This window comes from Salmo trutta, chromosome 24 (genome assembly GCF_901001165.1).
Source record: "Salmo trutta chromosome 24, fSalTru1.1, whole genome shotgun sequence".
NCBI lineage: Eukaryota > Metazoa > Chordata > Actinopteri > Salmoniformes > Salmonidae > Salmo > Salmo trutta.
In genome coordinates this window covers 24,419,094-24,446,183 of record NC_042980.1, presented here as the reverse complement: position 1 = coordinate 24,446,183, position 27,090 = coordinate 24,419,094, and the positions used below count along the sequence as shown (strand labels likewise).

Below are 27,090 nucleotides of genomic sequence, written 5' to 3'. Positions count from 1 at the left end.
CAAGTAGTTCCAGTAAAGAGAAGGGCAGAAGATTCACACCGTTATCAGTGATAATCTTGAAGACACCATACTGTCTCATACATACAATGGGGGATAAAATATCGGCCTTATTTGACTTCTTTATTGTGGACAGTCATCAGATTCTCTCTAGGGTAAACACACAACAATACAGTCTATCATATGAAGGGTAATAAAACAGACGATTAAGTAAGACGGTGAAGTGTGTCAATAAAACTTGTACAGCCTCCATATTTATGTAGAAACACTTCTTTTTATTGTATAAATATGTATGGCATGACTAAGAGTTTGGTCACATGAAAGGTGATCTATTGAGAATGAATCATAAAACTTACTACAACTAAACTCAATGGTGTAGTTTTTCCTTGCCTCTTTTCCTTGCTGGATCATCCACAACCTGAAAGGAAGTTGGGGAAGCTGTGACCTATTCTCTTTCTATTCATCTTTTATTGTACCTTATTGTCCAAGCTTGGGCGTGGGCTGGAATCTCAGGGGAGAACTTTGGCCTGATCCGCATTAACCCTTTTCACTCTGTCGTACCAACTCAAACTAAACTGTGCTGGCTCTCATATTTTATTTCAATTTGTCCTTTTCAGCATGGTTCCGGCATCGATGGTGGATGTGTAACCTGGCCAGCTCAGTTCTGCTTAGTTTGGTTTGGCTGGGTTTGGCTAGGTAATGTGAAAAGACCTATTGTGATACGTCTCCCTCCTGATTCTTAAGGTTGTGAAACTGTTCTAGCCAACTTTTTTAGGCAATATTGACAGGTAATGTGGCTGACAATGAGATGGGGTATGAGATACTGGGGCAATCAGTTTTGGCAACGGACAACTGAATATATATATTTTTTTACTGAAAACAATGATCTTGAGCCACCGTTTAGAGAGCAAAGGTCAGTCTTTGCTCATTGTGTTGTCATTAAGAACATGAATTGAGTTATTTAGTTTCCCTTCCACTGAAACCATCAAACCAGTTCTTTAACAATTGAACATGAATTCATGAAATTGGCCCATGTGTTATTTATTGTGAAGAGCATGACATTCCTAGTGAGCACTGAGGACATTGTGTTACCAACCACGTAACCTAGTAAATGTCACGAAGAGGATGAGAACCAGCAGTTGTCAGTAAGGCAGAAAGAAGAAAATAGAAAGAATGCAGCCAGTGCTCTGACCTAACCTGTATGGCAGCTTCCACAGTGAGCTCGATGGCAGGGATTATTCCCTCAGACACGTCAGCCATGTTGAAATCACTGCCATTCACAGCTTGTACCAACTCTGACATCAGGACAGCCAGTGGCTTCTGGAAACTCAAGATGAATGCTGGGAAAGAGAGAGAAGGGGAGGGGCAGAGAGAGAGAGAAAGAGAGAGAGAAAGAGTTTTACAATGGGACACTTATGGGAACATTTGTGAGCAACTAAGATAAGTATTTGCATAAATAACTTTCAATGCTAGGCTACAGTTCACTAAATCCCTAACTTGTGTATCTAATGTACTGTATGTCTAATGTACAGAATTACTAGCGATCTGTGGTACAAAGGAAACAACAGTGCTGTCAAGGGTGTATGGAAAGCTGCCTCTCAGTCTCACCTGTCTCAGCCTGCATATTGTTGACCAAGGCTCCCATGACTTGGCTCATCACAGAAACAGCAGGGGGGACAGAGTCCCACACCGGGGTGTCCCTGAGGATCGACAGGAGGGCCCCAATCATCCCCTCCAACCTGACAACACAGGGAAGCACTTGGTTTAGAAACTTTACAACCAACATAATATAGCTAACTTAAAACTATCACTACTTATATACACATAACAGGTGATTATGTTGTGGCCCTCAATACTATACAATACAATATAATACTATACTACCAAAACAAACATGATAATGTTCTCCCCACTGACTAAAATATAATACTATATTTTATTTAACTAGGCAAGTCAATTAAGAGCAAATCATTATTCACAATGACAGCCTACCCCGGCCAAACCCAGACGACGCTGAGCCAATTGTGCGCTGCCCTATGGGACGCACAATCACATCCGGATGTGAAACAGCCTGGATTCGAAACAAGGAATGAAGTGACACCTCTTGCACTGAGATGCAGTGCCTTAGACCACTGCACCACTCGGGAGCCCAAGCATGTATTACTATACTATACTATACTTCCTTACTATAGTTAAAACACCATGGTAATTCTCTCCCCTCTCACTATCTAACCAGATACCACTTTCTTCCTTGGATCGATGACCCCTGACCCCTGAACGTACTTATCCCAGCTGCTTTGGTTAGCCTGCTGAATGAGGATCTGTATCAACACAGGGAGTATTTCAGGGAGCATCTCAGGAGAAGGCAGAGGGAAAGGCATGATACCCTGCTGCCCAAGGATGAGGGGTAGCACAGAGTTTAGAAGACCAGTCATCTGAAAGGATACAAAAATGTCATGTTGCTAGTGTTCGCCATTGGAAAACTATTAACAACAGCTCCATTTATTAAGGCATGGTTATTAGACGTAATATGTGTCATTGGAAATTGCCTTCTTTGTTAGTCTTCTCCAATTATGAAGTATTCAATTGTTCATTGGAAATTAGACAGAAGGAAAGATTGACTAACTGAACTTATTATTGGAATTGTCCACACCATGAGCTACTGTGACTCTTGAATGTCAGTGAGATAGCTCAATCTTTGTATTTTTAAATTTTTTATTTAACCTTCATTTAACTAGGCAAGTCAGTAACCCATTGAGGAAAAACACTGGCACATATTTTAAGCTGTAAACTGGACAAACCACAAAATATACAATCTTGATATCTGCATTGGATAGCATTTTGTGCTTTGGCATGTTGTTGACTGCCTGAGGTATATGTCATACAACTGACAAGCCTACAGCACATGTATAAAGATGACTTTGCAGAACTGCTACTATTGTAGAAGGAATTAGATTACAGATTTCACTGAAAATAAACGCAAAGGTGTAATATATTATGCCTTACCTGACCAGCAATTTCTGAAAGGTTTTCAGCAGTCATATCATTACCAATGTTAGCCCATAGACTCATGTTGCTCCAAGGGCCCATGTTGCTACCTGTTGACGATAATAATGTTACAATTATGAAAAATTACAGCATATCGTTAGTTATTAACATAACAACTGTAGCCAACAATCAAACACATTGATAGCTTCTGTTAGCTAACTTAATTGTTTTCCAAGAAGTCACAGATTCTGACAGTGAGACAGATAGATGTACAGTATTTTGCCATGTTGATTTCTGGCCACTGTTAATATACAGATACAGTCATTGTTTTCCTAGAGGACACAAACTCTGACATTGGCATGTCAGTAAACTGTGCTTAAAGTGTCTGGCTGAGATCCTGGTAGGGTTATTTAATAATGAAGTGTATGGTGCCAGCAGTACTATATCACAGGCCATTAGGACAGGAGACACACTGTCCCAAATTGCCACCTTTCCCTATATAGTGCACTACCCTATGGTCCCTGGTCAAATGTAGCGCACTACTGTATGTAGGGAATGGGGTGCCATTTGGGACGTAGTGCTACAGTGATATTGAGGAGCTGTTATAGGCAACTTGCCTTGGCTTTGGCTGGAGTCCAGGATGACATGAGTGATGTTGATGATGAAAGAGAGATAGACCTGGGCACTGCTGTCAGGGGCCAGGAGGCCCTGGACCATCTTCAGCTCGTTCACAATGCTGAGAGGAAAGAAAATGTAATTGTTATCGTTATGTTATTGTCATCATCATCAGCAGCAGCAAAAGTAGCAGCATCTTTGTCATCATCTTCACTGTGAGGGGAGGAAGTGACAAAACAACCTGATGATAATATTTTTCGTCATCATCAACAACATCATCCTAAAAAACACTGACGTCTTCTGATTTTCAGTGAGCATTTAGAATCCGTAAGGTTACATCCCAAATAGCAGTCTATTATCTCGAAACTTCTTTTGGCCAGGATCCACACACAGCACTACTGCCATTTGGGACGCAACCTAAAATACATTAATATTGACAGTCCACACACAGTACAACTCACATCTCATTCCACTTATCAGGCCCGCCAGGCCTGGAGACTGTCTCAAGGTAGGTGCTAATGAACCTGAACCCTGGCAACAGATACCCAACAGCCTCCTGGGGGACCAGCAATCTAACAACGCCCTCCGCCCTCCTGACAATCTCCATGGTGATGTTGAGTGACTGGGCGTTGCTCATGTTAGGTCTGAATGCCAGCTGGAGGGCATCCTGAAAAATAATCTGGACCTCTTCACTCTGCAGAATACCCTGGATCTCTGTAGTGACGTTCTGTGGTGTGAGGCCCATGGTGAAGCCACTCAGGACAGAGCTTGTAGCATTCATGATCGCCTGGATGAACTGGTCACTACCCAGACCTCCTTCCCGACTGGCCACCAACAGAACCTGAAAGGATAGGAGAGGAAAGGAGAGGAACGGAGAAGAGAAAATAAAAAAATAGAAGAAAAGGGAGAAGAGAAGAGAAGAAAATAGAAGATACCAGATTTTGTGTTATAAATCCCCAAGTGGAAATTAGTTTGTCTGTCATACTACAGCCATAGGGGCTGTAATCCTAATTTAAAAGTACCAATTTTCACTTTGTATCCCATTGACAGTTAAAATTCACCCCATAGTAAAATATTTACAAATACTGTCAACATTGTAAAATTGCAAAATAAGTCTTCTGACCTCAATGGGACTACCTGTGTAAAATGAAATTACCTGGTTGAGAGCCTGGCTGTTGTGTTGGATGGCTGTGAGGTAGGCCTGTTGCTCTGGGGTGAGGAGCGAGCCGAGAGTCCTGAGAAGTTGCTGGAGGTCCATCCCAGGAGTAGTCACGTTCATCATCCCACCGCTTATGTTCCAATGCAGCATATTGGTCAGGACCTGGGTCACACGAGGCTGTCTCAGCCAATCCTGTGTCAGGTTGAGGTACTCCCTGATCTGGGTTTCGACCTCGCTTAACAAGCTGTGGTTTAGCCAGTTTAAGTTCCCGAAAGAGTTCTGCAAAACGTCTTGGTAAGCAATGTTTAACTTTAACAGGTTCAGGTTTTCATTGAGTATCCTGATGACCGATTGGCCGATTTTACTCACATCTGTTCCATTGATAGGGTATTGGATACTTCTCATCAAATACTCAACCTCTTTACTAACAAAGATGGTGAATTCTGTCTGAGAGAGTTGGAGAGCCAGCTGCATCTCTGCGATACGGAAGAAAGGGTCAAGGATTTCTGAGAAGGTACTGGTGCTGGTTTCATTCTCTAGCTTCCTCAGGTACCACTGTGCTATCTCCAAATACACTTTCTGTGCGTAACTTGGATCCTGCATAAGTGGATCAGTGGAATTGAGTGAGTAGACTGGAGAATGTCCAGAGGCGGCGAGTTCGATCAAACCCTCAAGCACAGGGAGTTCATTATTGATCAGGGATTCGGCCTCATTAATCAAGCTGTAGTTTAGCCAATTGTTCCCCATAACCGCTTGGTAAGCAATGTTTAACTTGAACAGGTCCAGGTTACCCTTGAGTATCCTGATGACCGATTGGCCGATTTTACTCACGTCTGTCCCGTTGATAGGGTATTGGATACTTCTCATCAAATACTCAACCTCTTTACTAACAAAGATGGTGAATTCAGTCTGAGAGAGTTGGAGAGCCAGCTGCATCTCTGCCATATGGAAGAAAGGGTCCAGGAGTTCTGAGAAGGTACTGGTTCTGGTCACATTCTCTAGCTTCCTCAGATACCACTGTGCTATCTCCAAATACACCTTCTGTACATTACCAGAGTCCTGCATCAGTGGATCAGTGGAATTGTGTGAGTAGACTGGAGACTGTCCAGAGGCGGACAGTTTGATTAAACCCTCAAGGACATGGAGCTCGTTACTGATCAGCTCCACAGACTCCAGGTTGAGATGCTGTAGATTCTCTCTGATGCTGGCTATGGTAGCTGTGATAGCCTCAGTTGTTGGTATAAGTGGGGTTGGGCCAGAGCCGGCGGCAAGGCCGATACTCACAGAGTGGTTGACTAGGATGGGGAGGAGGGAGATTAGCTCTGTGCAGTTGGACTGGCATCCCGGAGGTATAGGCAGCGCAAGGATAAAACCAGTGACTCTCTCACTCAGCTCCAGTGCACACTGGGCCAGGCTGATGGGATTGTTGGGCTGGGGCTCCAGGCATTGTTGCACGTTGATGACGCCCATGATGCTAGCCAGGAGAGCTGGTGCGTTGGTTGCGCCGGCCAGGGCAGCCATCTTCTCCAGCTCCCCCAGGGTAAGGTTGGATTGTAGCATAGCTTGCTGGAGAGAGGATACGCTGATGTTGGGAGTCGATATAATCTGCTGGAGGAAGAAGGAAGTCTGGGCCACGGTCTTGAGGACAGACTCTGGCGTGACGGACATATTGTTAGACATGTCGGTATCGTGCCAGGCGAAGAGGAGAGTAAGCAGGTTGACAGTCACTTTCATGGACTCCTGGTTTGACATGCTGGGTTTAGCTTGGCCCCCACTAAACATGTGGTCCCCACTAGCTGCCAGGATCTGGAGCACCTGTAATAATAACAATAATAATACAAATAATAATAAAAATGATAATACATTGGATTTAAAATGCCTTTAAAAAAAATGAAGGACAATGGATAGCAAAACAAATACAAAACCAACCTGTGAGACCGCAGCCATGCAGTCCTGACCTGCCGCTGTACATGACACCAAGCTCTCCATCACAGCCTGGAAGTGGTTTACCATCCCAAGGTACTGCTGTTGGAGCTGGAGAGGTAGTAGGGCCGAGAGTCTCTGTAGCAGGGTCTGTAGGGCCGCCTGATCCCCAGCCTGGCTGAGCTGCTGGACGTACAGGAGCTGGAAGAGGTCCACCACAGCCAAATGGAGGTCTGTCACCTGAGCTGTGGTGAGGTTCCCATCTGGAAGCAAGAGCTGTTCATGTCTGCGTAGCTGTAGAGTCGAGACCAGCAACTCCTGTAGTTGGATCACGTACCCCAGGAGAATGGGCGTTGAGTCACCATTAGGAGCATCCAGCACAGTCTTCAGCCGCTCCATGGCCCGCAGGATGTTGTCTGCTATGCCCGCTGAGCTCTGGTTGGTGAGAGGATTGAGCAGCTGTCTGAGGAAGGCCAGGGAGGTAGAGTTGAAAGAGCCAGAGTAGGTGGTCAGAGCATCTCCCATACTAAGAGACAGAGGCAGGGTCAGGTTTCCCTGAGCTACTGAGAGCCACTGCATCAGCAGAGCCTCCACCCCGGCCAGGTCTGGCATGTTGGCGTTCTCGACAGGGAGCCCGGTAACTAGATGCCGGGTGTTCTTGGCAACCTGAGAAGTTTTCATTGACTTTATTATTATTACATATTATGATATTTTGGGGTGTTTTAATGATGTTCTGAAGCTTAGTCAAATCTACAGTTTCTTAAAAACATTGATCTTGAATAAATAATACAATTGCAAAATACTATACGGTGTGGTTTCCCGGACACAGATTAAATTTAGTCCTGGACTAAAAATCATGCTCAATAAAGAATCTCTTTTGAAAAATGCTTTCTAGTCCAGAATTAGGCTTAATCTCTGTCTATTGTTTTTGGCTACCTTCAGGGCAATGGCCATCACAGATGAGGCGTTGGGGGCCTGGGATCCACCTCCCTGGGTCCACAGGGCTTCCAGAGGCTTCAGGCCCAGGGCCTCTAACATGTCCCTCAGGAGAGAGAGGGGCAGCTCAGAGTTGGTGCTAAACTGCTCCAGGGACATGAGGTTGGAGACCAGCGTGATGTCCTTGTTCAGGATGGTGATCAGGTTCTCCAGGAGGGCTGGGATGGAGCCGTCCCCTAGGACTAGGTCGGAGCTGAGGAGCTGGGTGACTGGGCCTGTGGCGATGTTTCCATAGACAGCCTGGAGGAAAGACAAGGAGCCCTGGACATGCCTGTGGAAAAGATAACAAAAATGTTTGTTATCTTCTCACTTGGCACCAAACACATGCCTCATAATCAACTAGAAAAGGTACATTTACATTTAATAAACCACTAATCAAAATCAATAACAAATCATTTGTTTTAGTAATAATCTACTAGTCTATATGTTATAATAATAATCTAGTCATAAAAAATATGATCAATTGACAACAACAAAACAGATCAATGAGAGCGCATCACTAAGAAGTAAGTGTGAATCAGAGTCATTACAATATGAGGAACAATTAGACACAATGTGAGCAGGAGAAGGAAAGACACCAGGGGAGATAGTCTGTGGCATTAGTGAAGTTACAGTAGTTAGATAACACTTTACTTAGAGGCACGAGATGCACCCCAAATGGCACCCTATTCCCTATACAGTGCACTGCTTTTGAAAAGAGCCCAATGGGCCCTGGTCAAAAGTAGTGCACTAAATAGGGAAAAGGGTGCCATTCTGGACACAGCCTATACCATAGACTCCACACCTATGGCCAGGCTCTATCCTTCTCTGCCCTATGAGATTACTTACCTAAGTAATACAGCAGGATTAGTCGAAAACTCCTGCACCAGAGCAGCGGTGGTTGGGATAAACTGCTGCCAGGTAAACCCAGTATTGCAGATATAGGCGTATGTGGTAGAATCAACAGTACCTGTTATGACAGTTCATATATGTTGTTTTAAAACAGATAGAGCTCATGAGTGGAACAGACAGAGCCTGCGTCCAAAATAGCACCCTATGTAGTGTATTACTTCTGACCAGGGGGCTCTAGTCAAAAGAAGTGCACTCTATAGCGATTAGGGTGCCATTTTGGACAGACAGAGTATCTTGTCATTATGTATCTTTGTCACAGAGCTACTGCTCAGCGTTAATGACAACACCAAGACACCCAGGGCAATGAGTAGTCACATTATTGAAATGTACACACGTGCAATGGTGGCTATATTGCCAAAAATGCATGTAACTTTGAGCATTGGATATGGATACTGGATATTGCTGACTATAAACGTTTGTTTATTCCTCATTATAATGAGTAATCAAATTGCTAGCTCTCAGCAGCTTCTGTTCCATGGTATGATTGGCACGTAACTGATCAGTTATAACAAGAAGTATATATCATACTGTCTATTTGTGTACTTGTGAACTAAAACTGACCCTAACCCTCCAGGCGGTCTACTTGTACATCAAGCTGCCTCACCTTACAAAAACAGGTAATAGGCTCCTGCCCTATGGTCCATACTGGCTTGGACAAGGCATATAGTACCGTTGAAAAGTATTCAGACCCCTTGACTTTTCCACATTTTGTTACGCTAAAGCCTTATTCTAAAATAGAAAAAAAAATGTTTTTCCCTATCAACATACCCCATAATGACAAAGCGAAAAACAGATTTCTTTAACATTTTTGCAATTATAATTTTTTTTATATAAAAAAATACCTTATTTACATAAGTATTCAGATGCTTTGCTTTGAGACTTGACATTGAGCTCAGGGGAATCCTGCTTCTGGTGATCATCCTTGAGATGTTTCTACAACTTGATTGATCCACCTGTAGTAAATTCAATTGATTGGACGTGATTTGGAAAGGTACACACTTGTCTATATAAGGTCCCACAGTTGACAGTACATGACAAAAGCAAAAATCCACTCCATGAGGTCAAAGGAATTGTCAGTAGATCTCTAAGACAGGATTGCGTCGAGGCACAGATCTGGGGAAGAGAGTTCCTCTGTGGAGATGGGAGAACCTTCCAGAAGGACAACCATCTCTGCAGCACTCCACCTATCAGGCCTTTAAGGCAGAGTAGCCAGATGGAAGCCACTCCTCAGTAAAAGGCACATGACAGCCCGCTTGGAGTTTTCCAAAAGGCCCCTAAAGACATTCAGACCATGAGAAACAAGATTCTCTGGTCTGATGAAACCCAGATTGAACTCTTTGGCCTGAATGCCAAGTGTCTGGAGGAAATGTCTGGAGGAAACCTGGCACCATCCCTACGGTGAAGCATGGTGGTGGCAGCATCATGCTGTGGGGATGTTTTTCAGCAGCAGGGACTTGGAGACTAGTCAGGATTGAAGGAAAGATGAACAGAGAAATGTACAGAGAGAACCTTGATGAAAACTTGCTCCAGAGCGCTCAGGGCCTCGGAAGGTGAACCTTCACCCCAGTCTAACAGGACAACGACCCTAAGCACACAGCCAAGACAATGCAGGAGTGGCTTCAGTACAAGTCTCTGAATGTTCTTGAGTCGCACAGCCAGAGCCCGGACTTGAACCCGATCGAACATCTCTGGAGAGACCTGAAAATAGCTGTGCAGCAATGCTCCACATCCAACCTGAAAGAGCTTGACAGGATCTGCAGAGAAGAATGGGAGAAACTCCCCAAATACAGGTGTGCCAAGCTTGTAGCGTCATACCCAAGAAGACACAAGGCTGTAATCACTGGCAAAGGTGCTTCAACAAAGTACTGAGTAAAGGGTCTGAATAATTAAGTAAATGTTATTTTCTGTTTTTATTGTTAATACATTTGCAAAAATGTTTAAAAAAATACTGTTTTTGCATTGTCATTATGGGGTATTGTGTGCAGATAGATGAGGGGAAAAAACTATTTATTCAATTTTAGAATAAGGCTGTAAAGTAACAAAATGTGGAAAAAGTCAAGGGGTCTGAATACTTTCCGAATGCACTGTACGTACCTTACCTTATGTGTGCGTGTGTTCTTTATGTGATTGTTGTATTGGTGTATGCGTGCCTGACTCACAATTTGGTGAAGCGGTGACGTTGGGCTGGTAGTTCATTATCCAGTAGGCGATGTGGAAGTATGACTCCATAGACGGCCACATTGAGCTGTTCTGGAGGTGAGAGCCCATAGTGCTGAATGCCCCCAAACCCCTGCGAGACATAGGGAAATGGATGTTGAGTTTATACATGACAACCAACTCATAGCATATACACACTTACATATCCCACTAACATATTGGATAGCGATACCTTATCTCAGCTAGGGTTGTGGCGGTCATGAAATTTTATTAGCCGGTTATTGTCATGCAAAAGACTGCTGTTCTCAAGGTAATTGACCGTTAATTAACATAAACGTGTTTAGCATCTCCAGGCCTCCACACATACAAGCCGGTGATGTGCCTTTGGAACATCTACATTTAAAAAAGTCTAAGTAATCAATTTAACATGCACCATCACAATAAATCTATTATTTATTTTAGTCAGGTCTAAAGAAACATTATGATATGAAGAAAATGTATTTCAGATTAACAGAATATGAGTTGGCATATTGTATGTTATCTGGCTATGCTCCATGCCGTAGGCTGTAGGCTTGTTCATGTAGCTGACAAGATATGTTTAAAAGTCCTGTGCCATTATTTTATATTATATGACTTTATAGTAAGAAGAATATAATTGAATATAGCTGAATAAAATAGGATTTTACCAGTCCGGAGCGAGTGCACATATGAAATGGCTATGCTGAGCGTAAAAGTGATCATTTGAAACAGGTCCTATAAGATAGATTTTGATTTATTTGGAAAATGTTGTTGTGAATGATAAACCTTAGAATGTCTTAGAAATCTAAACATATATGGGCTGCATGACAAAAGTATAGGCTATTGATGATTTGAGAAAGCTTGCACTCTGTTCATTGCCTTAGAATGCACAGCTGTTCTCTCATCAAGTGATCATATTTTCACCCATAAGATTATTCTCAATTTAATCTTGTCTTCACAAATATGTCAAATTAGTTTCGATTTAGAACGGCCCATTATCAAATGGGCAGGAACAGGGGGCGGGGAAAAAGACTGGATTCCTGGTAGCCTACTTCGGATTTATAGCAGAGCTGTGCTTAATATGAGCAGCTGGAAAATAAATACAAGAACACTTATTTCACTTCATGCATCAACCACTGTTTGAGGTGCATGCTATTGCTGCGCGACAGTTAATATTTCGCCCACACTCTGCATGCCGTGGGCTCCCCAACCCTGTTTCTGCAGCTACCCAGTGCTTAATTTGGGAAACCAAGTGAAATGTGTTTGGGAACATCAATAGTAACATGTTTTCACAATGAAGTACAGCTTCTCTGAATGCTCCAGAAAGGAATAAAGGAGAGAGTAGGAGATGGGAACACTTGGTGGTGAGATATTCTGTATAGCTAAAGGTAATGTGCCACCCGATTAATTATGAAAATAAAAAAAATACCCTATTACTAGGCTATTCAAAATCAAATACAAACACACTATAATTGTAGGCTACCTGTAAGCTCCCCTACACAATCAATGAACCAACAGCAACGCCTAGGGCTATTCATTCTCTCCCAGACTCATGAATAGAAATTTGGAGCATAGTGAACCAGTCCATCCAGTATGCATAATAATACAGTACACACTCAAAGGTGATTAGGCCTACTCCAATTTCTTTCATTTTGGAGTATAGGCCAGACCAATGATGTAGCAAGGACATCTTAAATCAGATTTATTTGATGTTTTTCTGCCAAAAGTAATAAGCGGTGGGATATGTATTGTACAAATTAGTTTTTAGGGCTCATTCTAATATGCATATGGGTGCTTTGAATTAATCATCACCTTAGAAAGTGGTATCCATTTTGTTGTGTTAAGGCTTTGAAACAACATCCAAAACAAAAAAAAATTCCACTCAGCTTCAACTTGTTGTTGAACTTCCTTCTTCAAATTGATCATCACAGTGAGGTGAGATTTAAAAGCACATACTGTTTTGATGATTAGTGTTGGATGTGATTTTTTATTTCATTTGCATTGACATCAGAGTGGTTAGAGGGACAATAGAGCCCTGAGTACCAGGCTGTTAGGACTGATGGAGGGACAATACAGCCCTGAGTACCAGGCTGTTAGGACCTGATGGAGGGACAATACAGCCCTGAGTACCAGGCTGTTAGGACCTGATGGAGGGACAATAGAGCCCTGAGTACCAGGCTGTTAGGTCCTGATGGAGGGACAATAGAGCCCTGAGTACCAGGCTGTTAGGACCTGATGGAGGGACAATAGAGCCCTGAGTACCAGGTTGTTAGGACCTGATGGTCGTTAGCAAGTTGGGAACTACCAAGAGCGTCTGCTAAATGACTAAAATGTAAATGTAAATGTATGTCCAGAGCGCATAAAAGGAGATTACTGTGACTCAATGGTCAAGTGGAATCTCACTTTACATCAATGACGTATTCAGTACCATTTCTGTATGTTGTATTTGCTAATGCATGTTGATAGACTCAATATTTTCATGATGTCGGCTCGCCTACAGTACCAGTCAAAAGTTTGGATACACCTACTCATTCAAGGGTTTTTCTTTATTTGTACTATTTTCTACATTGTGGAATAACAGTGAAGAAATCAGCCCTATTAAATAACACATATGGAATCATGTAGTAACCAAAAAGTGTTAAACAAATCAAAATATATTTTAGATTCTTCAAAGTAGCCACCCTTTGCCTTGATGACAGCTTTGCACACTCTTGGCATTCTCTTAACCAGCTTCATGAGGAATGCTTTTCCAACAGTCTTGAAGGAGTGCCCACATATGCTGAGCTCTTGTTGACTGCTTTTCCATCACTCTGCGGTCCAACTCATCCCAAACCATCACAATTGGGTTGAGGTCGAGTTATTGTGGAGGCCAAGTCGTCTGATGCAGCACTCCGTAACTCTCCTTGGTCAAATAGGCCTTACACAGCCTGGAAGTGTGTTTTGGGTCATTGTACTGTTGAAAAATAAATTATAGTCCCACTAAGCGCAAACCAGATGGGATTGCGTATTGCTGCAGAATGCTGTGGTAGTGTCACGTGTGCTCCCTCTCCGGCCTCTAGGTCACCAGGATGCTCGTTATGGCGCACACCTGTCACTATCGTTACGTGCACCTGCTCGTCATCAGACTCACCAGGACTCCATCACCTCCTTGATTACCTGCCCTATGTATGTCACTCCCTTTGGTTCCTTCCCCAGGTGTCATTGTTTCTGTTTCTGTTTCATGTCTGTGCGTTGTTTGTGTTTCCTTGTTTTGTATTATGTTACTTTTATTTATTAAAACATTTACTCACTGAACTTGCTTCCAGACTCTCAGCGCACTTGTTACAGGTAGCCATGCTGGATAATTGTGCCTTGATTTCTAAATAAATCACTAACCCTGTCATCAGCAAAGCACCCCCACACCATCACACCTCCTCCTCGATGCTTCATGGTGGGAACAAAACATGCAGAGATCATCCGTTCACCTACTCTGCGTCTCACAAAGACACGGCGGAGTAAATTTGTACTCATCAAATTTGGACACATTTCCACCGGTCTAATGTCCATTGTTTGTGTTTCTTGGCCCAAGCAAGTCTCTTCTTATTATTGGTGTCCTTTAGTAGTGATTTATTTGCAGCAATTTGACCATGAAGACCTGGTTCACGCAGTCTCCTCTGAACAGTTGATGTTGAGATGTGTCTGTTACTTGAACTCTGTGAAGCATTTATTTGGGCTGCAATCTGAGGTGCAGTTTTCTCTAATGAACTTATCCTGTGTAGCAGAGGTAACTCTGGGTCTTCCTTTCCTTTGTCAGTCCTCATGAGAGCCAGTTTCATCATATCGCTTGATGGTTCTTGCGACTGCACTTGAATAAACTTTCAAAGTCCTTGAAATTTACCGTATTGACTGACCTTCATGTCTTAAAGTAATGATGGACTGTCGTTTTTCTTTGCTTATTTCAGCTGTTCTTGCCATAATATGGACTTGGTCTTTACCAAATAGGGCCATCTTCTGTATATCACCCCTACCTTGTCACAACACAACCGATTGGCTCAAATGCATTAAGAAGGAAGGAAATTCCACACATTTACTTTTAACAAGGCACACCTGTTAATTGAAATCCATTCCAGGCGACTACCTCGTGAAGCTGGTTGAGAGAATTCCAAGAGTGTGCAAAGCTGTCATCAAGGCAAAGGGTGACTACTTTGAAGAATCTCAAACATAAAATATATTTTGATTTGTTTAACACTTTTTTGATTACTACATGATTCCATATGTGTTATTTCATAGTTGTGATGTCTTCGCTATTATTCTACAATGTAGAAAATAGTAAACATAAATAAAAACCTTTGAATGAGTAGGTATGTCCAAACTTTTGACTGGTACTGTACACACTGATAACTCCGCTTGTGGATGCAAGGATATTGTATACTAATTTATACACAAACCTTGATTATATTATCTCAAGACAGCATGGTCATTCTGTGGTTACTAAAGGTACACTGACCATGACAAATGAAAAAGAAAGTACACACTCATCTCGACTTGGTCAATTTATTTGACCAACGTTTCGGCCAAAGGGCCTTCATTAGTGTGTGTACATACTAACCTTGTCATGAGAATCTGTGTCCAGTCCACTGCAGCGATGTTCTCAGGGACCCAGCCCACCAGGTAGGCAGCATCCAACAGATTACTGAAGTTCCTCAAAGCCACTTCACCGCTGACAAAGGAGCCAGCCAGTGCATGCCACTCAGTGAGGATCATGGGAAGGGTGACATTGGCGGTGGTAGTGCCCTGTACTATGTTCATAAGCTGAGTCGCCTTGGATATAGAAGGAAATTACAAAATGATCAAAGAAAGTTGAATATACATGTTTTAGGATATAACATAACAACAATTGCTGGCTTATTCTAAAATGTCTTAATATCCCAAAAAATGTACTTAAAGTAACTTCTCAAAATGACAGAAAATGGTTTCTGGGGAAAAAATATAGAAAGAAAATCCATAGGCTCATATATGACACAGTTTCTGTTTACTGTTTACTACCAACTGTATTCTCACTAGAACATTCATCAATGTTTCTAATGGAAATTACCTACATGGTCTAAACCAGTATTGGGTCTGAGGGAGGTTTGTGTTGTTTGTATTCTGCTTTTGTGATAACCTTTTAGTCTTCAGTTATTTTATCATAACCTAATTTTCTAGGGAGACCTAGCCAATAAGACACAACCTGTGAGAGCTGTCCAGGTACACATGACTTACCTTGGCAACCACAGGCATCCACTCAGCCAGCAGAGCGTCTGGGAGACGAGAGTTGTTCCCTGGGCAGAAGAGGGCGTTCCACAGGCTGGGGTCCATGGAGCTCAGAGAGAAGATCCAGGACCACTGGCCCAGCAGATCTTCACACCTTACTGGTCCATGAGATATTAGGACCTATTGGAAACCAACAAGCAATGAATAAATGAATGAATGAATGTCACTGAGCCATTATAACCTATTGGAAACCAACAAGGAATGAATGAATGGATGGATGAATGAATGTCACTGAGCAATTAGAGCCTACTGGAAACCAACAAGTAATGAATTAATTAATACATGTATTTATTTATTAATTAATTACATTTTACATTTACGTCATTTAGCAGACGCTCTTATCCAGAGCGACTTACAGTAGTGAATGCATACATTTCATACAATTTCATACATTTTTTTTTTTTATACATTTTTTTTTTTTTTTTTCTGTGCTGGCCCCCCGTGGGAATCGAACCCACAACCCTGGTGTTGCAAACACCATGCTCTACCAACTGAGCTACAGGGAATGATTGAATGAATGAATGAATCTAGTAATTAATTAATTAATTAATTGATGATTGAATGAATGAATGTCCCTGAGCCATTAGGATCTATTGGAAACCAACAAGAACACCATTTTACTGAACATATCACTCATATAACCCATACACAGTTCCTTCAGAAAGTATTCATAATCTTTTTTTCATCATCAATCTGTAAAAAAAAAAAAACATAACGACAAAGCAAAAACATGTTTTTAGAAATTTTTGCAAATTTATTAGAAATAAAAACCTGAAACATCACATTTACATAAGTATTCAGACCCTTTTCTCAGTACTTTGTTGAAGCACCTTTGGAAGCGATTACAGCCGCGAATCTTCTTGGATAAAACGCCACGCTTGGCACACCTGTATTTGGGGAGTTTCTCCCATTCTTCTCTGCAGATCCTCTCAAACACTGTCAGAATGGATGGGGAGCGTTGTTGCACAGCTATTTTCAGGTCTCTCCAGAGATGTTTGATCGGGGTCAAGTCCAGGCTCTGGCTGGGCCACATTCAGAGACTTGTCCCGAAGCCACTCCTGCATTGTCTTGGCTGTGTGCTTAGGGTCGTTGTCCTGTTGGAAGGTGAATCTTCGCCCCAGTCTGAGGTTCTGAGTGCTCCGGAGCAGGTTTTCATCAAGGATCTCTCTGTACTTTGCTCCGTTCATCTTTGCCTCGATCCAGACTGGTCTTCCAGTCCCTGATGCTAATAGATATCCCCACATCATGATGCTGCCACCACCATGCTTCAACATAGGGATGGTGCCAGGTTTCCTCCAGACGTGACACTTGGCATTCAGGCCAAAGAGTTCAATATTGGTTTCATCAGACCAGAGAATCTTGTTTCTCATTTTCTGAGAGAATTTAGGTGCCTTTTGGCAAACTCCAAGCGGGCTGTCATGTGCCTTTTACTGAAGAGTGGTTTCCATCTGGCCACTCTACCATAAGGGCCTGATTGGTGGATTGCTGCAGAGATGGTTGTCCTACTGGAAGGTTCTCCCATCTCCACAGAGGAACTCTCTTCCCCAGATCTGTGCCAGATCCATGTAACACAGAGTTACATGGAATAAACAAGCGTACAGTCAACACAATAGAAAAAAAGAAAGTCTATATACAGTGTGTGCAAATGGCATGAGGAAGTATGGCAATAAATAGGCCATAGTAGCAAAGTAATGACAATTCAGCAGATTAACACTGGAGTGATAGATGAGCAGATGATGAGCAGATGATGGTGTGTAAGTAGTGATACTGGTGTGCAAAAGAGCAGCAAAGTAAATAAAAACAATATGGGGATGAGGTAGGTAGATTGGGTGGGCTATTTACAGATGGACTATGTACAGCTGCAGCGATCGGTTAGCTGCTCAGATAGCTGATGTTTAAAGTTAGCGAGGGAAATGTAAGTCTCCAGCTTCAGCGATTTTTGCAATTCGTTCCAGTCACTGGCAGCAGAGAACTGGAAGGAAAGGCGGCCAAATAAGGTGTCGGCTTTGGGGATGACCAGTGAGATACACCTGCTGGAGCGCGTGCTACGGGTGGGTGTTGTTATCGTGACCAGTGAGCTGAGATAAGGCGGAGCTTTACCTAGCATAATTGTAGAGAGAATAATTTATTTCAGCTCTAATTTCTTTCATCACATTCCCAGTGGGTCAGAAGTTTCCATACACTCAATTAGTATTTGGTAGCATTGCTATTCAATTGTTCAACTTGGGTCAAACATTTAGGGTAGCCTTCCACAAGCTTCCCACAATAAGTTGGGTGAATTTTGGCCTATTCCTCCTGACAGAGCTGGAGTAACTGAGTCAGGTTTGTAGGCCTAGTTGCTTGCACACAATTTTTCAGTTCTGCCCACAAATGTTTTATGGGATTGAGGTCAGGGCTTTGTAATGGCCACTCAATTACCTTCTTTGTTGTCTTTAAGCCATTTTGCCACAACTTTGGAAGTATGCTTGGGGGTCATTGTCCATTTGGAAGACCCATTTGCGACCAAGCTTTAACTTTCTGACTGATGTCTTGAGATGTTGCTTCAATATATCCACATAATTTTTCTGCCTCATGATGCCATCTATTTTGTGAAGTGCACCAGTCCCTCCTGCAGCAAAGCACCCCCACAACATGATGCTGCCACCCCTGTGCTTCATGGTTGGGATGGTGTTCTTCGGCTTGCAAGCCTCCCCCTTTGTCCTCCAAACATAACAATGGTCATTATGGCCAAACAGTTCTATTTCTGTTTCATCAGACCAGAGGACATTTCTCCAAAAAGTATGATCTTTGTCCCCATGTGCAGTTGCAAACTGTAGTCTGGATTTTTTATGATGGTTTTGGAGCAGTGGCTTCTTTCTTGCTGAGCGGCCTTTTAGGTTATGTCAATATAGGACTCGTTTTACTGTGGATATAGATACTTTTGTACCTGTTTCCTCCAGCATCTTCAAAAGGTCATTCGCTGTTGTTCTGCAATTGATTTGCATCTCTAGGAGACAGAACGCATCTCCTTCCTGAGCGGTATGACAGCTGCGTGGTCCCATGGTTTTTATACTTGCGTACTATTGTTTGTACAGATGAACATGGTACCTTCAGGCGTTTGGAAATTGCTCCCAAGGATGAACCAGACTTGTGAAGGTCTACAATTTTTTTTCTGAGGTCTTGGCTGATTTCTTTTGATTTTCCCATGATGTTAAGCAAGGAGGCATTAAGTTTGAAGGTAGGCCTTGAAATACATCCACAGGTACACCTCCAATTGACTCAAATGATGTCAATTAGCCTATCAGAAGCTTCTAAAGCCATGACATCATTTTCGGGAATTTTCCAAGCTGTTTAAGGCACAGTCAACTTACATTTACATTTTAGTCATTTAGCAGACGCTCTTATCCAGAGCGTCTGGATAAGAGCGTAGTGAATTCAGTAGTGAATTCATAGATTTCATCTATGAATTCACAGTAGTGAATTCATAGATTTCATACATATTTTTTTTCTTCGTACTGGTCCCCCGTGGGAATCGAACCCACAACCCTGGCGTTGCAAACACCATGCTCTACCAACTGACACACTGGAATTGTGATACAGTGAATTATAAGTGAAATAATCTGTCTGTAAACAATTGTTGGAAAAATGACTTGTGTCATGCACAAAGTAGATGTCCTAACCGACTTGCCAAAACTATTGTTTGTTAACAAGAAATTTGTGGAATGGTTGAAAAATTTGTTTTAATGACTCCAACCTAAGTGTATGTAAACTTCCGACTTCAACTGTATGATTGTAAATGCATATCACAAAAAACCCACCAAGACAATCGTACTACTCTCCCAATCATTGGATTTAAATAAATGTATTAGGCTCTAATATTTTGATTTCACAAGACTGGGCAGGGTTGCAGCCATGGGTGGGCATAGGCCCACCTACTTATTACAGACAGAAGTACTCCTCATTTTCATCAACTGTCCGAGTGACTTGTCTCAGACGATCCCGCAGGTGAAGAAGCCGGATGTGAAGGTCTTGGGCTTTCATGGTTACACGTGTTCTGCGGTTATGAAGATGGTTGGAGGCACTAAAACAACGTTGGAGGCACTTATGGTAGAGAAATTACCATTCAATTCTCTGGCAACAGCTCTGGTAGACATTCCTGCAGCCAGCATGTCAATTGCACTTGAGATACATCTGTGGCATTGTGTGGTGTGACAAAACAGCACGTTTTAGAGTGACCTTTGAATGTCCCCAGCACAAGGTGCACCTGTGTAATGATCATGCTATTTAATCAGATTCTTGATATGCTACACCTGTCTGGTGGATGGATTATCTTGGCAAAAGAGGAATGCTCACTAACAGGGATGTAAACAAATTTGAGAGAAAGAAGCTTTTTGTGGGTATGGAAAATTTTTTGGGTCTTTTGTTTCAGCTCATGAAACATGGGACCAACACTTTACATGTTTTTTTTATAAGTACAGGTTATAAGTACTTTAGTTCTATTTATGATGTCATTTCAACCAGCTTTGCCTGCTTTTCCTAATTAAAGCCAGTCCACTCACCTTCATGATTGTCTTCACTATTGAGTCCATGACCTGTCCAGCAAAGTTGTCAGCAGCAGCCTGGTTGGACATCAGGGAGAGAAAGGTATCCTGGTAGGTATGGGCGTCCGTCGACACCTTCCCCATCATCTCTGTGTGTCAGAAATAAAACACAAGGTGACCATGGTCAATTCAATTCAAAACGCTTTATTGGCACAACAAAAGTATACAGTTCCAGTTCACCTTCATCGGATACAGTATATGCAGCACTCATACAGCACTATACACACAGTACATACCCACTAGAGTATCCAAGCCTGTCGTAGCCAGCTGCATGGAGGCATGGCCGGTGGTGAGGGCCATCTGAACGTAGTTCCAGCCAGGAATGCCCTTTAGAAGCTCCACTGCTACTGAGCCCACACTCAGGAACCTGCCAACACAGAGTTTAGATGTCAACCATGGGAGAATGGACAATATACTTTCTTATGGAGTTTATAGACTATTCTGAAGCTGTCAGGTACTAAGATCAGTTACACCTATTTCAGGTAGATTCAAGTGAAAGTCCTATCATCACCGACGACTACTTTGTCTATTTCCAAACCTTGTTGAATGAGAAATTAAATATTGAACTGCCAATTTTAAAATGTGCAGTATTTGACATGTATCTAGTACCAGAACTACACAATGAGAGAAACAAAACATTATTCACTCACAGCTCTTCCTCTATGGTCTGAGGCTGCATGTCATTGCTACGCTGGGACCTGGTGTTGTTGGAGGAGCCTTGGCCCTCGGGGGCCACAAACAGTCCCATCAGGCTGTGGACGAGGCCTCTGGTGAAGGTCACATCCCCCGGAGCAGTATCTTTACTCCAGGCCAGGAGGCTCTGAGGAGGGGAAACACAGCAAGTCACACAGAGGACCATCTCCTTTGCGACCCTGTATGCACAGTATGTTTAATACAGTTACCACTGATCATCATATAAGCCCATTAGAGATCAAACAGTCAGCCTGAAGTGTGTCAAGATGGGAAGATAAAGGGGAGGAGAGAGGGAAGAGATAAGGAACCAGGGTTGGCGTCAATTTCATTTCAGGAAGTAAGCTGACATTTTTTATCAATGAGGAAATGTTTCATTGGAATTTCTGCTTACTTCCTAAATTGACTGCATTAACATGGAATTGACCTCTAATCAATGAATCTCCAATGACATCATGTTTCCCTCTGCTTTTAAGAGATTGATGTTAGCCTACTGTACGTATGTACAATAACCACTGATCACAAGATCAGTCCATTAGTGAAAAAACAGTCAGGCTATCATCCAAGAAATATATTATTTCTGAACCAGACAGTTCAGTGAGTGAGCACACAGATGAGAGGCGGCTTAGCTCACTGCCTCTGCCTCTGACTGGTAATAAGTTTAAAGCTCTACCCCTAGCCTCGTGGCAGCCTGGCAGAAAGGTGTAATTGGTAATCTCTGGGGTCCTGTTATACAGATGGCCCTGTGAGTTCCCCCATCAGTCCCCACTGCTCTGTTATGTTGTTGAAGCTAGGATGTTACCAAGGTAACCCTTTGTTTGGTTTGCAGCTGTGTCTCTGATTGAGTGTATGTATTGAGAAGGGGGTAGAGCGAGGAAGGGAGGGAAAAATAGAGAGAGAAGGAGGAAGAGAGATAGAGAGAAAGTGGAATTATATAATATATTCATGTCTTTACATTTGAACAACAGAGAATAGAATAAGGGGAAAAAAGGTTTGTAATGCTATACAGATAGGAAATGAAAGACAGCAACGGCCCTACCCCAGACATCACCTTTACTGTCTGTTTTCCTCTTTTCTCTGCTCATCTCTGCGCTGATGCCAAAACACATCGCCACCTACCCACACACACATACCTGTTGGGCCACCTTGTCGGCACTGATCCACCCCAGCAGCATATCCATTGTCCCTCCAGTACAAGCTGCTTGGAGCTCAACACTGAGGTTTCCTGAACATATATAGGAATGCAGGAGTGCCTTGTCCATTGTAAGCACCACAGCCTAAAGGTTGGGGTTGGAGAGGTTCATGTTTGGGTATGCATCAGTAAAGTACTTTATACTTTAATAATCCCACAATTACTTTGAACTAACATAATTGTTTAGGAGTAATTGTACATATCTCCTTCAAAAGGATACTTCTATATTGTCCCTTTTATAAAAGTGGTGATGAGTATCACTGTTGAGTAAGAACAGGTTTTACATCCATCCTGATATCAGATAGAAGCACTCCTAGTCACTTCCTGGTACCTACACTAATCAGATTATATTATTTAGCATGCCCGTCATACAGGCTAAATATTTATTTACTGGAGGATATTCAGACACATACTGTGCTGTACAAAGAACAGATTTAGCCCAGGGAATGGAATCTTTAGCCTGGTCCCAGATATGTTTGTGCTGTCTTGCTAATGTAACACGACAATGAACACAGGAGTTACCTAGACAGCACAAACAGATCTGGACCAGTCTAGGGAAGCTTAACTCACATTTCTAAAGCATTCAAACATGGTCTTTGGCCAGGGAAGGGAGGTTTACCTTGTCTAGTGGTATCCTGACCTGCTGCATGAGGGCGTTGACGGCTGCTGGTGCTAAGGTATTGGGTGGCACCATGATAACATCACCAAGGGTGATGTAGACATCTGTGTAAAATCATATATTTTGAGAAATGTCAGATAAAAGTGGCCTATCTAAAGAGGTTACTGACAAGTGAGGGCTGAAAACATGACAGTCAACAATCCTCTGAGGGGTTTGTATTTTGGTCTAGTATAAATGTTGGACGTACGTTCACATTTTTTTTTCTTCAATAGTGTTCCCTTCTAAATCAAAAGAATGTTGTTTGATTCTGTAAGTCATGACAAATAAAAACACTACCCCTGTCCTCTTCCAAATAACCTGGCTGACTCACAAAGCTGAACTGAAATGAGCGAGTTTTGTAGTTGCCAGTATTTATTCTAGCACAAATTGTTTATCCAAAAGCAACAGGTCAGAAATTCCTGATACTTTATTTAATAGTTATTAGGGCTATTGCATCTTGTATTAACCCGGATGATAACGCCATAACATAGCAAAACAGTATTGTGCTTTAGTTAGGGGTTTTCCCTTGGGATAAAGGATTATTGTTGTGGGCTTGCATGTGGAGTCTGAATTAAAAAATGTAAAATGCATCTGATTCCGAGCATCAGATTATATGTCTTCCCAACTGAATAAATACACTGACAAATCAAAAACATGTAAATGAGTGCAGATGGGCATTTGGTGCTTGAGGTAAAGTAGTAATTAGAGAAAGAATAAGGATGTTAATAAGAGAGTCATCAGAAACCAATAGAGCTAGTAAGTAGACATGGAGATCAAACTGATGTAAGAAAAAGGTTGGAGGTGATTTAAAGAGGACCACACTGTAAATATACATTTTTTGTGCATGTTGTCTTTTTCTACTTGTGTTTAAATAAATTGTCTAATAAACAGATCTGATTTTGTTGATTGCTTTGTTCTTGGCATTGGTACTGTACCTTTGCCATGCCAGTTCCTGATGTACTGGAGCAGGTTGATGCTTCCGACAATAGCAGGGTTCACCATGGAGATAGCTGAAAGATTAGCCTCTGGGAAGTTGCTCTCGATGGCAGCCATAGTCCTACACAGGAGACGAAAGGGGAGGAGGAGAAAACAGATGCCTGATAATGATTTACTCAACTAATGTAGGCTATGGTGAGCACAGACATGGAAATATCTGAATGTGCACACATGCACGTAGCGCACACACGCACAATATTGGATCATAAATTGTGCCTTCCTGTACTATACTTATGCTACAATGTTTATTCTATTCTACTGAGCAGTTTACTTTATGTTTGTATTCTTATCGTATCTTATTTCTTATTGTTGTTGCTTTGTCGAGAAGGAACCTGGAAGTAAGCATTTCGTTTGATGGTGTATAACATGTGTATGCCGTACATACAACAAATAAAACTTGAAACACACACACGCACGCACACACACGCACGCACGCACACACACACACATTCCAAGATGAGTTCATTATGCTTATGTAATACCTTGAAGAAACAAGTTTTGACATTACTTTTGTCGTGGAGAAGAAAGAGGCTGTCATTCATCATGATTAACACACAGCTTAGGAGGTACGCATTTTTCCACCATGGTGCAGCTGACAAACCAGATTGTTGAGATCAAAAGGAATGGTAAAGGGCAGCAGTGTTTGTTGAAAACTCCCTCTATAGTTCATCCTGTACTCTACAACTATCTATCTCTTGCTAAACTCACAGAACCACGCTACAGGCTGAAGTTTCCCCTAGGTACAGATCTAGGATCAGCTTCCCTTCTCCCAATCCTAACCTAAACCATTGGTGGGGGAAATGCAAAACTGACCCCAAATCAACATCTAAAGGGCAACTACACCCTACACCCAGAACCACCCAGGGTTGGAAGCTAAGGTCAGTACAGTTTAAAACTCCATCAACAGTATACCCTCCATAATACAACTATCTCTCTCCTCCCAAACTCTGCCCACTTCCTCAACAATACTCTCCTCAGAGCCTGGTTCCTTTCTAGGGTCCTTCTTTCTAGTTAGTTGTTTCCTTGTCGGTGCACTTCTGCTTGCTCTTTGTGCTCTAGGCCGGGTTACTGTTAAGCACTTTGTTAAGCACTTTGTTAGGCACTTTGTTAAGCACTCTGTTAGGTACTTTGTTAAGCACTTTGTTAGGAACTTTGTTAAGCACTTTGTTAGGCACTTTGTTGAGCACCTTGTTAGGCACTTTGTTGTGCACTTTGTTAGGCACTTTGTTGAGCACTTTGGTAAGCACTTTGATAAGCACTTTGTGACAACTAATAATAGTAAATGCCATTGAGCAGAGGCTTTATCCAAAGTGACTTACAATCATGCATGCATGCATTTTCATATGGATGGCATTAGCGGGAATCAAACCCATGATCCTGGCATTGCAAGACTTCTAAGAGGCATTCTCTACCAACTGAGCCACACATGACCAACTGTTGATGTAAAATACATTTGATTAATACATTACCTGTTAATGTTTTGCAGAAGACTCTCCCCCTCATCCAGCACCTGATCCAGGATCTTATCAGGGGTGGTGGGCATGAGGAGACGTGGCAGGCCCAGTAGCCCCTCCCACAGCGAAGTCTCCCTTTGCAGCCTCTCAAACACCACAACTGCCGTGCCCATTGTGGTCAGGGCCTGCGCTGGGTCTTTCAGCAACAGGTCCGTCAGCAACTGAGGGAACCAGCAGCATGCTTCAACATTAAAAATCAAACATGATCCATCTATCTTATGTCTGAATTTGCATAATATTAGTATTGTGTTGCCATCCTTCCAAGTCTTGTTTGTCACTGTTGGAACAGTGAGGAAGAGGAAATTTGAGAGCACACACACACACACACCTGGTTGATGGTGAGCAGTGAGACCTCCAGCAGGGTGTTGTTGGACTTGCAGAAGGTGACCAGTCCATAGGTGAGGGGGTCGACGGAGGACATGGAGGACCCGTTAAGGACCATCAGGGAGAAGGAGCACAGAGACCTCTTCAACAGGTTCACTGAATCCAGCATCGCATCCAGCGCTTCCTGCTCGCTCGCACAGGGTAGAAGGATGGCACATAGGTATTTGGAATGAGTTATATATACAGCACATCATCTCAATACAAACCACTTTCTTAACATAATCACTGTCGAAAAAGGTTGTTCTGAATAACCTAAGACAGTAGACTACACCCATATAACTGTTCTAACAGGCTAGAATACTCTTGTGATTGATTTATGGGTTGCCATATTTGTCCTTCTTTTCAAACATTACAGACCTACACTAAATCTAACACTGCAGGGAAATGAACACTGTATAACCCTTGTATAGAGTACTCCACACCATAGACACTTCCAAACAAATACATCTGTAATATAATGAGTATTTCAAAAGAGATTACTGGAGCGTAGCAATTATATTAGAAGTATTACAGTTTACTACTGTTCCACCTCAGTCATGATGACCCAAAGGACAAAGTTATCCATCCATGTTATCTACAATAAGAAGAGATGCCTCAGGTGTCAATATGACCCCAGAAAAAAAAAACTTTATAACAATAGCCTCTGTCCAAAACTGTATTCAATTTAAATACTGTCAGGCCCGGGCAGAGGGTACTTTTTTATTTTGGATACTGGTTGAGAGAACGCCAAGAGTGTGCAAAGCTGTCATCAAGGCAAAGGGTGGCTACTTTGAAGAATCTTAAATATAAAATATATTTAGATTTGTTTAACACTTTTTTGGTTACTACATGATTCCATATGTGTTTTTCCATAGATTTGATGTCTTCACTATTATTCTACAATGTACAAACGTTTGACTGGTACTGTACATATTGATGATTTCCATCAGACGCACCTTGTCTCCCAGTAGGGTGTTGTTAAATCCCTCCATGGGAGAGTTGTACTTTGATTTATCTTGGTGGCTGGCATCTGGAAAATATGAAGGATATAGTTAATATAT

At 42.3% G+C, this 27,090-nt stretch overlaps 1 protein-coding gene across 1 annotated transcript in view; it reads right to left on the bottom strand.

The window, feature by feature from the left end:
• The window catches only part of abca12 (ATP-binding cassette, sub-family A (ABC1), member 12), a 93,541-nt gene that overhangs the window by 60,743 nt on the left and 5,708 nt on the right, over window positions 1-27,090 (bottom strand). Inside the window, exons 6-27 of the mRNA XM_029711593.1 lie at window positions 26,986-27,059; window positions 25,995-26,174; window positions 25,622-25,827; window positions 24,092-24,213; window positions 23,118-23,221; window positions 22,440-22,583; window positions 21,267-21,436; window positions 20,853-20,983; window positions 20,575-20,705; window positions 15,986-16,156; window positions 15,333-15,544; window positions 10,729-10,859; window positions 8,507-8,627; window positions 7,619-7,949; window positions 6,689-7,348; window positions 4,757-6,574; window positions 4,062-4,441; window positions 3,603-3,721; window positions 3,004-3,095; window positions 2,281-2,432; window positions 1,606-1,736; window positions 1,195-1,337 (exon numbers count right to left, since the gene is read on the bottom strand). Coding sequence (XP_029567453.1) covers window positions 1,195-1,337; window positions 1,606-1,736; window positions 2,281-2,432; window positions 3,004-3,095; window positions 3,603-3,721; window positions 4,062-4,441; window positions 4,757-6,574; window positions 6,689-7,348; window positions 7,619-7,949; window positions 8,507-8,627; window positions 10,729-10,859; window positions 15,333-15,544; window positions 15,986-16,156; window positions 20,575-20,705; window positions 20,853-20,983; window positions 21,267-21,436; window positions 22,440-22,583; window positions 23,118-23,221; window positions 24,092-24,213; window positions 25,622-25,827; window positions 25,995-26,174; window positions 26,986-27,059 — 5,723 coding nt within the window. The remainder of the gene's footprint in view (window positions 1-1,194; window positions 1,338-1,605; window positions 1,737-2,280; window positions 2,433-3,003; window positions 3,096-3,602; window positions 3,722-4,061; window positions 4,442-4,756; window positions 6,575-6,688; window positions 7,349-7,618; window positions 7,950-8,506; window positions 8,628-10,728; window positions 10,860-15,332; window positions 15,545-15,985; window positions 16,157-20,574; window positions 20,706-20,852; window positions 20,984-21,266; window positions 21,437-22,439; window positions 22,584-23,117; window positions 23,222-24,091; window positions 24,214-25,621; window positions 25,828-25,994; window positions 26,175-26,985; window positions 27,060-27,090) is intronic.